This window comes from Aythya ferina, assembly GCF_964211825.1.
Source record: "Aythya ferina genome assembly, chromosome: 4".
Classification (NCBI taxonomy): domain Eukaryota; kingdom Metazoa; phylum Chordata; class Aves; order Anseriformes; family Anatidae; genus Aythya; species Aythya ferina.
The window spans coordinates 71,622,274-71,634,895 of NC_140300.1; the positions used below are offsets into that span (position 1 = coordinate 71,622,274).

Here is a 12,622-nt window from a genome sequence, read left to right on the forward strand (position 1 = left end):
AATAATAAGACTACCCCATGCCCTACAGACACTTGTCTAGACTTCTCAGATTTTTGCAGCGACAGAGGTTTCACCTGACACACCCCCGATGTGTACTTAGCCCATTTATCACCATTTTCAAAACAGAAGCTACATTCTTCACATACAATGGGAGCTCAGTTGGGATACCTGTCCTTCCTAAACACGTTTAGTCCTTCAATGCCAGCAATCCAGTCCCAAAATTTATTCCGAGCTTGCAACGTGAACAAAGTCTTAGCTTTATGTGCAAACCTTGCTCTAGTTCTCCACGATTAGTTCTGTTCTTTCTGTTGATTTCTACTAGAATCTAGGTCTTAATACATTACGAACGAAGGTTGGATAGACAGAATAAGAAGACTGATGCAGATTTAAAGGCAAGAGATTAAATTCTTTCAATATCGGGAAGTAAACCAAAGGGACCTAAAGGGATCCAAGGGATCCTGAACTGTGAGAGAGCTGGGAATTCCCTTAAAGACACCTTGTTCCTCAGCCCTTACTTTAGCAGAAAGGTTTTTCTGGCACTCAGACTACACTCTGTATTTAAGTAGTTATGTGTATCTACTAACAGCACTGGATCTAAAGACACACAGCAAGTGTGTCTATGATCATTTGGAGATGTGCTGCTAACATGCATTTTAATCAAGGAGTCTTAACAACACTGTACCTCCTAGAGCTTACCCCACTCAGCTCCAACTCAACAAACCTGCGCGTGTGAAGCCTACCATTTCCACAGTCAAAAATGGTACCAATAGTTCTGGTGCTTTCATTTTTCCTGGAAAGTCCCCTTGCCACTGCTGATTAATGTTTTTTTGTGAGGCTCGTTTAAAGTCTCCTCAATTAAAGTAGAGAACTAAAGGTCATAAGGAAGATCATTTATACCTGTACAGACATACAAACAACACATTAAGCTTAACGAAGATATGAACAGATACCCCATCAGGCACCTTGCTGTCAGCAACTTTTCCCATAACTGTGGAAGAAAAAAAATCTACTGCACACTGGCTTTCGAAATAATAGTCTGATCCTGAAGCAGTTGTTATGCTCACAATTTTAATGAAACCAAGAAAGAGGAGAAGATTTTCCAAAGACATCTTTGCAAAAAGAGAAAGAAAATGAAAAAAAAGATATATATATAAATATATTCACCTCATTTAGGTGCAAACCTCTAATAAAAGGAGTTTAACTTGTCTTTCCATGCCTAGAAATGCTGGTATATTTGACAGTTTGACTGTTTCTACTTTGATTTTATTCCAGGGTAAGGGTGTACAAAACCCTATAAGACTAACAAAAGTATTACTCTATTCTCTGAAGTCCCCTTTTGCTATGAAAGGTACCTACAGCTTCTATCAAGAAACAGGAGGCATCAGCTGTGCATCACGTTGATTTTAAGACACCAGGAAAGTTTTACTGATGAACCGTTTCCCTCCTTCTTTGACATAATACAGCTTTAGATAGTCCTTTGCTAAAAGATATATATTCTATTTTTTTCTGCCACTGACAACTACAGCGTAGCAAAAGCACTAATATGAACGAAATGAAGGAATTTTCTTCCTTTAGTGTTTCATCCATCCCAGCATCGCTCTTTAGTCTCAAGAAGGTGGAATCTATAAATAGAAGCATGCTGTTCATGTAGCTACAAGTGGCAAACGTGAATAATTAAAGAATTCACGGCTTCAGGTAAAATGATATCAATCTTACAGTTTGACACAACAGAACAGCCTTGGTGAGCAGGTGTGCCTGAACAAATTACTCTGCTTCTGTACCAAAGCCAGCTCCCAACCAACCCTTGGTTGTAAGCCATTAAGAAACAAAAGAAAACAACAACATAAAACCCCAACAGTTCCTAGCAGCTATGCAGTTTCTGCTTCATAGATGCCATCATCTAGTGACAATACATCTTCACGGACTGCATTTTAAAATACACCTGCCACCTGCATCTAAAAAGCCATTTAACAGGAGGATGAAGAATACGTTGAAAAGATGTTTCCATAAATATTAGTCTGACCCACATCCTTCAAGAACAGAAAACTAAAAAAGTGATTTCCTTTTTAAACTCTGATGCCTCTTGATGCTTCCGATCTATTTTTTTTTTTTTTTTGGTTATAGTCACACCACCATTACTATGTACATCATGTGACAAAGACCAAATTGTTTTTCTTCAGACATACAGTAATTTGAAAAAGCAGCCCAGCTTCACTAATGCCATGATAAATCACCTGCAGCGTCACCTTCCACAGGGGACAACAGTTTTGAACTTAGGCAAGCTACAAAGCCACATGCCAAAATTTCCTAGTTGAATTTATGAAAAAAGCTTCCTTTTAGAAGAGCTATTATGATTTCTCTTCCCCAGAGTATTAATCTCAGCAATACAACATTTTCTAAGCTGTACGAAAAAAAGCCAAACCTTAGTTAAAATGGTGCACGATCTTGGTTTTTCTACTGCTCACTCACAGATGGAAGACCCCATTGCATCCCTTTCAGTCTATCCACAGTTGGTGTTTTGACCTCCAAGTTCACATTTTTAGCCAAGAAGTGGTGAAACAACTGGAAACCGGCCCCATACACCCACAAACTCAGTGTGGGCTTGGTGGCCAAGTGCCATTTCTTTCACCTGCCAAGTCTTAATTAACTAAATACTGAATCACCAGAAATTCTGTCAAGATAAAAGAATATGAATTGCGGATGTGTAGACAAAGTATTTTCAGAATGAAAAAAACAGCTGAAAGTAGAACTGTAGCTATCTAGGAGTTGAATACGTAACTAAAGTTGAGTTCTCTGATGTATGTTTAATTTTGCTGCTGTCAACAGAAACATCAGTTAAAATTGCACCATGCAACCCCAGTGTAGAATTTCTGATATTTGTTAATGTTTAGTCCATTCCTGAGCTGGATGTAATATTTCTAAGCATTTATACAACTTTCATCATCACAGAATTAATCATTTTGGCACACTGCTTCAGTAGAAACAGATATACATGTAATTGTTTCTCCCATGTTAAAGAACCCCTGTTCCTTGGAGAATCATTTACTTTTGTGGTTTTCTAATGTGTAATTTTTGACTACACATTGCATCTTAAACCTACATGCCTGTATCTCACAAAGCAGAGTCCTCCACATTTCCACTTCAACAATTTTACTATAGCCCCTCGTTGCACTGGACCGCTTCTTCACCGCCAGTGCTCTGGACTTTGTATCTGATGTTTTCTTTGGAGGTGCTGACTAGCCTGAAAACAGCAGAAAGCCACCTTCCTAAGCTGCACAGAAATAACACCTAAAATGCTCCTCACCACCTAAAGTTTCAGAAGATGAGGTTACTGCAGAAACTAACCTATAATGCTTATATGTATAAGAACATGTTTTATCCCATATCTAGGCTTGGTGTTTCCTTATCCTCTAATAGCATCTGCTCCCCACCTTGTAAGCTGGTGTATCTCTTCTCAAGACCGAAATGAATAGCTGTATTTCAGTGATGATATCAGCATGGATCTCTGCAAGAGTATCTGCTTGTCAGGCCCTACACTACACTGATTCAGGGTAGAATTGAATAGGTCTTCAACTGTGTGCAAAGAATTGTCTGTATCTGGATGCTTCATTCCTGAGTCTGTCTTCCTAACAAAAGGTGCCAGTGACTTTGCACTACTTGTACAGTGGGTAATGAATTTAGAAATCAATTTAAGCTACAGCAATCAGCATGTATATTATGCAACTCAAAACCTATCACACAGACTAAAGTCAAGATGTTAACAACTACGCTATAAGAAAAACCGCACGTTTTAAGGTAAAGTTAGTAATAGTCAGCCCTCGATGCATGGCATGGCCATCTGGGTCATAGGTTTCTTGATACGAAAGATGCAGACACAACCAAACAGGTTTAGTGTAGGCCAGCACTGGTCTGAAAGCAAAGTCCTGCTTCTGTTGGTACCACATCAGTAGTGCCACCCTTACCATTCTCATTTCCCCTGCCACATCCTCCTGTTATATGTCAGGCTTAAAGATAAAAGAAAAACAAAGGTAATGCAAAATGTGTTTGCTCTCTCTACATCACCTAAATGGCATAAGATTTAGAAAATCTCAGAACTACACAAAGAATTAGCAATGAGTCTGGAGTTGGTTTTATTTGTTTGTGTCAAATAGTACCTCTAAATCTTCCCTGATAATCACATTGTTTGAATAGTTTATATTCAAAGTAGCTCCTCAAACACAAGGAGAAAGAAGAATACAGAACAAAACAAACAAACAAAGCACATGCCTTTGGGCAATAATTTCCTAAACCATCTGATTTAAGGAAGTTTTAGCAGTTGCTGAAATGTCCTCTTCATGCAGCCCCACCAGGGGCTAGGACATTTGGTATTACAGCAAAGGGCTTTTGCAGTGTTTCAGTTGACCAATTATTTTGTCAAATCCTTCAAATAGGTTTCCTAGTACATGAGAATATTGTTAGACCTAAATACTACTAAAGCACGTGAGAATTCTGCATGGCAGATGGCAATTTGGAATAATAATGTTAACCACAAGATGAATGATGAAAAGTAAATCTCCTGTGCACAGAGACATGTATCGTTTCTGTTCCCCTTACAAGTAGAGGTACAAACAACAGTTTACAGGAGAACTTGGTTAAAACTATGGTTCTCAAACATGGAAATGTATGCCTGAAATACGCTGAGGTATGACTATTCCAAGCAACTTACAAGCAGAGGAAAGTGGCACACGTGAACACTGAAGGCTTTGCCATTCAGAAGCTGTAAGCCAAGAAATTCTGAAAAGAACAGAAAGTCCAATGGAAACACTTGATGAGAGAGTACTACTGATGGAAAAGAAATAAACAAAAAAGCAGAATCGGGACCATTTTTTATTTACGTCTGCAGAGAGATTAAGAACAAGCATTTCGGGGAACAGTTTGCAGTGTTTTCCTTGATGTAAAAACTGCAGTGTTACAGGCTCCACTAGCAGAAGACAGCACTGTTGAACCTAATTATTAACATGGCTTTTCACGACAGAAACACCCTCAGTGCTATGGTACAGTTATTTTTCTGACTGAATTCCTTATACGCAGAGCTAGGTACAACTGTCAGCTCCAGCAACTACAAGATTATGGAGAGCAGCAGCAACGATCAATTCTGGAAGCAAAGTCTAATTTTATTCATAAAATTAAATCATACCCCTAGCCACTTCAAAATCGCTTCAGAACTGCTCATTTTTGAAGATTTTTAGGGAAATTCCCAAGTTTTGTACCTAAACTTAGTCAAGAGTTGAAATCCTGATCCAGTTTCAAATACAGTGCAATTGTCCCTCCAACAAGTAAATAAAACTGTAAGGTTCCCTGCATCACCATCTCTATTCAGAGAAATCCAGATACATGGAGTTTTAAAGTGTAATGTTTTAATTAACTTTTAATTTTCCCTTCCTGGCCAGAGTTCAATTTTTACATGAAGCCACAAGCAAAGTATGGCACTCACGAAGGAATATCTGTTTTCAATATTAACAAATTGAGATTTCCACTAGAGATTCCAAAAATAGCAAGTGATATCCATTTATACAGATAAAATATAGTCAAAGCTTTGAGATAAGCATTGCTAAGGGCTTTCAGAATCAAGTAATCAATACCAGCACCTTCTTTTTCCCCACATCATTAACTTCTCTAAGCAATAATCAGAACTGTGTTATGTGCACTGAACTCAACTGTGAACTGCAACCAAGTGACCCGTAAATAAATTTGTGGGTTATTTTTTAAATTAAAATGTATCTTTTTAGTGACAGGTACTGTAAAAACAAGAAATGTTTAAAAAAAAGCATTTCACAAATTTGCAAGATAGAGGTAAAGTAGCGTTATCAGTCTGGAAAGCAAGTCGCTTTCACTGGCAGCCTGAGATAAGCCATTCTGGTGCATGGAAAGCTTAAAAACCACAGGAGTTTCAGGCTGTTGAGCAACAATTGATTTTAGATTTAAATTATTGCAGATGTTTAGAACAACATAATCTCTTCCTTGGGGTGACCCAATTCCACCTAAAGGTTGTTTGTAAATTACTTCCAGAAAATTCACACGCATGGTGCAGAATTTATTTTAGCCAAAATAACAGAACCCCTGTTTGGAATATACAGGTGACAAAATGCAAAAGCTGTCACGACATAATAGGAAGTATGACTTGGGTTAGAAAGAGAAGCACAAGGCCATGGTAATTTTTGTTCAGAGTGGTTACTGATTCCAGAAGTCTCAACTAGACCAATATAACATTTCATTTTTAAGTCCCTTAGCAGTCAATTTGTGATGTGCTTTGGATTAATCTCCCAACATTCAACTGTGTCACTATTGACATTCAAAACATTGCAGACATCACAAATGCTTTAAATATTTGTTTTCAGAAATTAACCGAAACGTTTCCTACTGGAACATCGAAGTTGACAACCAATAATCAGCAGAAAGCATACACATTGTAATATTGCAGGCTTTAGTTATTTAATTTTACTATACAAATAGATATGTATTATGAGAACTAATGTGTTCTTACACTTGACCTCAGCATAAAGTACATCAACTGTCAGAAAATCAGCCGGTTCAAGATAAATTGGAATATATAATTTAGAACCACTTACGGGAAAAAATAGGAAGGTATGACCTTAGGCAAGAAAATAGGTAAAATATTAATGAACCTATATTTAGCTAAGATAAAGATAATGCATAGGGGAGGACAGAGACAATCTTTTAGTTTAGCACTCACCTTTCACACCACCTGAAGATACCAAGTTAAATTTAATAAGAGAATTTGAAATGACTGAGCATGTAGACCAAAACCAGAGAGAACCAACGCTATATGGAATGGCCTATTTAATTTTCTTATAAATTGAAAAAATAAAATAGCAATTGTGTAGTAGAAACTGAGCTGAAAGGTAGCAGAAAAGCAAAATTTTGAAATCTGGACTTTTGTTTAATGGCATACAGTGAGAGACAGAATTTGTGACAATAGAGAAGCCACAGAGCTTCACCAGTGAGACCTTGCTGAACTTCTGAGAGACTGACTTACACATCTATGAACTTAGGTGCAGCTGGTTTGCTACCACACTGTGGGCTACTGCTAGCCCCAGAACTCTGCAGTTGTGGAGACTGCCACACTTAATAAGAGATTTTTAAGATTCAATGCTCTTCCAAACTTGATTCTCTCATTCAATTCTTCAGGAAAAGAATGACTTCTGTTTAAGGGAATTAATATTTGAATTACACACATGGTGTTAGAATACATTCCACTAAATTTATAATTGGCCCAGGAAATAAGCAAATGTTAAAATTCTCTTAAGAAAAGGCCACATGATTAAAATTGTTTCACCTCTTCACCAAAACCTCTATCAAGTTAGTGAGATCCTGGGTTGAGGAGAGGTGAAGAAGTACAAGATCATGAGCACGTGCTGTGTGCAGTAGACTTCCAATTCATGTATTATGTAAATATTAGTCTGTCACAAATGGAAACATCTTCCAGTGTACACTGTTTACTCAATTCAAACGCATGCTACTGCTTCCCTAGAAACTCACTCAGAAATAAAAGCCAAGCTTCATTGCTAACTGACTCTTTTTTTTTTTTTTCTCCCCAAAAAGATGTAAGACTTATTTATATGGATAGGTCAACAACTTCCCACTGAACAGGAGGGCAGAACTTCTGAATGATTATGTAGCCTCCTATCTGATTTTGGGGGTTCTTTTGAAAGCTGTAAGTTTCAAATGAACTGATTTAATGCCAAGCAATTCTAATGGTATCTGTATCACTTTTCATAGTATATTAACTTTACCTTAGTTGTTTTCATATCAACAGTTTAATTTTATGGAAGGAAAACAGACTAGCACCAGCAGCTAAGTGTGACAGCACTGTATAGAACAACATTTATTTCCTATTAAAAAGCCCCTGCCAACTGCATTGTTTCTAGAACTGGCAAGTCTGTGAACGGTCACTCATGAATTATTTAAGATTATTCTAAATTTCACAAGGAAGTACTCTAACTTTCACATGGAAATAAAAGTGAACTCACCCAGTTCTTCCTAAGACAACAAAAGGACTTCCACTAACTTCATCGAGCTATAGTTACGTAAACTCCTTGCCAGTTTGTGCAGGGCCTAAATCTAACATTATTTTGAAACACATGTAAGGTTTATAGTACATATTCACATGAAAGCACATGGTTTCTTCAGCAACGCACTTGGGAAAACAGAAAAAGGGAAGAAAGTTTTTTCTATACCTGGTAAGTCTGAAAAAAGGAGAATGCATTCGTTGAATCCATTAGCCAGAAGACGATCCCTCAGTTGTTGAAGTATAGCCACTCCTATACAGAATGGGAAGGAGGAATTTCCAAGCAGTAGCGTATCCCACAAGTGAAAAATTTTATGCAAAGGGAAGACATCTGCATGACAAACAGGCACCACAATAAATAAATAAATAAATAAAGTTGTAAGTTAATATAAATGCACATACACACACTTGAGACACTTTCTTATCTCCTGTCTTAGGGTTATTTCTTTTTTTTTTTTTTTTTTAATCTGGGAGCAAGCAGGATTCAACCTGTTTAAACACGTTTCTTTTCGTATGTATACAGACTATTCTAGAAGTAATCAGTACCTTCTTTCCTTATTAAATACTTTGAAATATGAAGGTTTTCAGATTTCAAACACAAACAAAATTAGGTAACTTATTCTTCTTTTGGTACAGAATAATTATGCATGAAGAAATGCATAATCAGTAATTTCCAATAGCATGAAGACATTAATGAGTGAATCAATAAGCTCAACTACTTTAAACTAGACAAGAAAATGAGCAGAATAGAGCAAAAATTGGCAGAGAGGAATAAAGACATATTAAAAATAGCACCATTTTGCATATAAAGCCGAAGGTGGATCTCCTAAAATACATTATACTTCAACTAAATAGTTCTAACACTTCAATTCATCACCAAGAAAACCATTTTCTCAGTTTTCCAAAGTTGAACACTCCAAATCCTCATAAAAGGTTTAGAAGATTGGACAACTGCAACAGCCAATGCTTTACAATCAAGATCTTTAGGAACTGCAATCAAGAATCTCACGTGAAATTCTTTGTCATTTTAGAGACATAATCCATCAGTTCTTTTCATCTCACCATTTTTTTTTTGATTCAAAGTGTGCCAATGATGACATGAAATGAAAAAAAATATTAAAAAATCAAAGATCTTCGAGGAAAGAAAACGACAAATTGCTTTCTAGTCTTGCTTTACTAACTTTCCTGTCTTTCATTAAAAACCCACCAAATCAGAAAGCTCTTTTTGTTCCAAGTATACATGCACAAATATTGCAGTAAAGCAGAATAATAATATGTTAAAGAAGATAAAGCTTGTTTTGTTGGCCTTCAAAAATGAAGTTACTCTTTGTTACCTTAACTGGGTGGGAGAAAGGTGTTTTAATTATTATTATTGTTACTATTCCTATTACTTTTTCCAGCATAACAGCTTCCTGTTCACATTCCTTCAGTACTACATGCACAGAATAATCCAGATCAAGTTTAATACAGTTCTTTTTTTTTTTTTTTTTTCAGAAATAAGAAAACATTAATTACTGTCAACTAAGAGCAGGAAGTATAATGTGACAGACACTGTTGAGACTCAAGTCACAACACACATCCCTGCAAATTACAAGTGACCTGCTAAATGACATACACACACAATCAATTAGGAAAGCTCTAGCTGAAAAAGTGAGAAAAGTTATCCTTAAGAAATACAAGAACAATTAATCAGAAAAGAAAAGAAACCATACTCACGTGTAAACATTGTAAGAAACCAAGGAATTGCGTAGAGCTGCAAAAGGTGGGGGGAGGAGAAAAGACAACAAAAATCATGTTTTATTAAAAGCTCAAGTCCTCGTTTAGATCAATTTTAAACTATATTAAAAATTGCACAGCTTGGCAGGAACACATTTAAATGGGAAATAACTGCAGGGCCCAAACTGCTCTGATACAACTTTCAGCTGCCAAAAGGTGTTCCCATGCCCAGAACCCCCATTCTCATCTCTTCCAAATTATTATTTCCTGATGTTGTACTGGAAACAACAATAACCATCACTTTCAGCAGGGTTACGTTTGGAAAGAGCACCAGCACCATGAGCAAACCCACCCAACCACCACCTGAGTCGTAAAGCACTCAAGAACCTGCTCTAGTAAACTGTCCCAGTTCTCCCCTTACATCACATGCTGCTACATGAAACATGACTAAGGGTGCTTGAGCAAGCATAAAACAACTTTTTGACTATAGAAAAAAATATTTTTATATAAATAATTAAAAGTGCAAATCACAATTTTCAACAGAAGAATTTATAGATTCATGGTATCGACATCTTTTGCCTTTGTTGATATTTATTATAACGTATACTTCTCAGTGAAAGGCAGCAAGAAGTTTCACTCTTGTAAGACACTTAAGCAAATACTGCCAGTTAGTGACACCTTGGGCATTTACATTGTTCTAACGTGACCCATAAAGACAGGTGTCATCACAAGAATTTGAGGCTGCTTCAGTGCTTCTATTACTCTGGGACTAAGAACTGTAACAGCTACAGAAAACTTCCTTTCGGTCAGAGTACTTATGACATTATATATATAGATAGATAGAAATAGATATATATAAAAGATTCAGTATGTATTTAGAATAGCTACCCATTTATGACACCTTGAGAGATTCCTAATCTTTAACGAAGTACTTTGTGTGTTGAAGGCAACAGAATCTATTTTCATGAAACATCAATTTCTACAGAAGGTCCCTACAAGTTAGGAATGCAAAGGCAGGACTACCATTGTTAAAATTTACTCAGCTGCATAGCTCATGTGCTCTGTTTTCCATTTCTGAAGATTTACAGTTAGACATAAAGCTTAATATATTACTTTTTAGCTCATAAAAAGTGCAAATTAATCCTCCTATTATGCCTTCCCTGGAAGTAAGCAAATGAAAAGCAGAAAGCATAATCAATATTATGTTAATAAATGACTACTTATTCCATAAACTCTTAAACAGGGTTATGGCACTGACAAAACCATGCGCACATTTGCTGAAAGGCAAATATGTCTATCAAGGCTCTCTCTAGATTTTATTCCCACACCTTCATATGAGTATTCAATTGTGTCTGAACCGTACACTGTCTATAAAACTAAAGGTTTTGATGATGACTGCTTAGCATTTTCAATATTTACACGGTTGTGTTTTGAATTTTTTTTTTTTTTTAATTTAAATAAAGCTTGGCCTCTAACCCTTCAATTGATTTTAAGTGTTCAAAAACAAAAACAAATCATCTCCTGTCACCATTTCAGCCTCATTGTACATTCATACTGTTTCCCCGAGTATCTCTCTTCAATGCCTTCAGTAGATGGCTCCCTACTGAATAATAACACCCTGCTCCCTGAAATATCCCCTGCAGTGATTGTGATCAGCTAATACCTGTTTACCTGCTTACTTGTATGTGATATATTCTGTGCAGTGGAAATAAGCATTCCTAATAGCCTGAGGCTCCTCTTTGCTTTGAGGTACACATTACGTAGACATCATTTTTTTGAACTACATTACTTCCTCGGTATTTAAAAGCAATTACTTCCTCCTTCTCATACATTTGATTAAAATATTTTACCAGAACATATCCACTTACTCCCAACCTCATACACAGACACCTGTTATCTTGTATGCATATACATAAAAACATACAAGAAGGACAAAATTTGAAATATTAAACAGATCCTCATTAAGCCTATCAATAGCAACATGAAATGTAAGTCAAACTATTTAAGTAGACAGTATCAGTCAAATTTTTATTGAAGAGATTTTGCTCTCAAATTTTCATAAATGTAACTTTCTAAGACAAGGAGGTCCAGGTAAACCTGAAGTGGTTATGATTACTATTAATAAGGAAGCAAAGAGACAATGCTGGTATTATTATTCTACCATACAAGTGAAACTGAAAAACAAAGATGAGAAAAAGAACTGCACAAACCTGAAGTCCTCAAATAAACAGGCTACCAAATCTTTTTAGTTAAATGGCTTCACTTTTAATATATTATTAGTAAATACTGCCCTCTAGCAATCACAGGCCAGAACAGCATTTTGCTATTCTGTACTAACAAGCTGCTTGCTTGCTGTTTAGGTTTTCAACCCTTTACTACTGAACCAAGGAATATGATGGGGTTATGTCTTTTATTCACACTTAACATTAGGTATGCTTCAGAACGATGTTGATTTTATCCAAAGTAGCGTTTGAACTGCTGGAAGAGCTTGGGGATAAGTCACATTAAAATAAAAGCCTTTAAAACCAATACTTCAATTTTTGACTGAGCTTGAGATCAAGCAATGCCAGAATTATCGTTTTGCTTTGCCAGTAATGTAGGAGCAATTCTGTGCTTTTAAGTAAGCAGTTGGACATCTCTTAGCTATAAAGAACACAGCAGTGCCCTAACATCACTAACAACAAGCTGAAAAAAACCACCGTATTTTTTTTTAGTTAAAATCGAAATCTCCTGTCCTTCCACTTTGTTTCACTGTCAGTCCTTCCACTATTCTATATTCTATTTCCTAGCTGAAAGTCTCCAACAGTGCTGACAAATTCAAATATGACAAATTCTGCT

The 12,622-nt window shown here is 36.4% G+C and overlaps 1 protein-coding gene across 14 annotated transcripts in view; it reads right to left on the reverse strand.

The window, feature by feature from the left end:
- The window catches only part of TBCK (TBC1 domain containing kinase), a 103,568-nt gene that overhangs the window by 39,462 nt on the left and 51,484 nt on the right, over positions 1–12,622 (reverse strand). For all 14 annotated transcript variants that reach the window (XM_084517219.1, XM_084517211.1, XM_084517216.1 and 11 more), the window contains 2 exons: positions 9,785–9,821; positions 8,238–8,399 (listed from right to left, as the gene is read on the reverse strand). In XM_084517219.1, the coding sequence (XP_084373345.1) occupies positions 8,238–8,399; positions 9,785–9,821 (199 nt within the window). The remainder of the gene's footprint in view (positions 1–8,237; positions 8,400–9,784; positions 9,822–12,622) is intronic.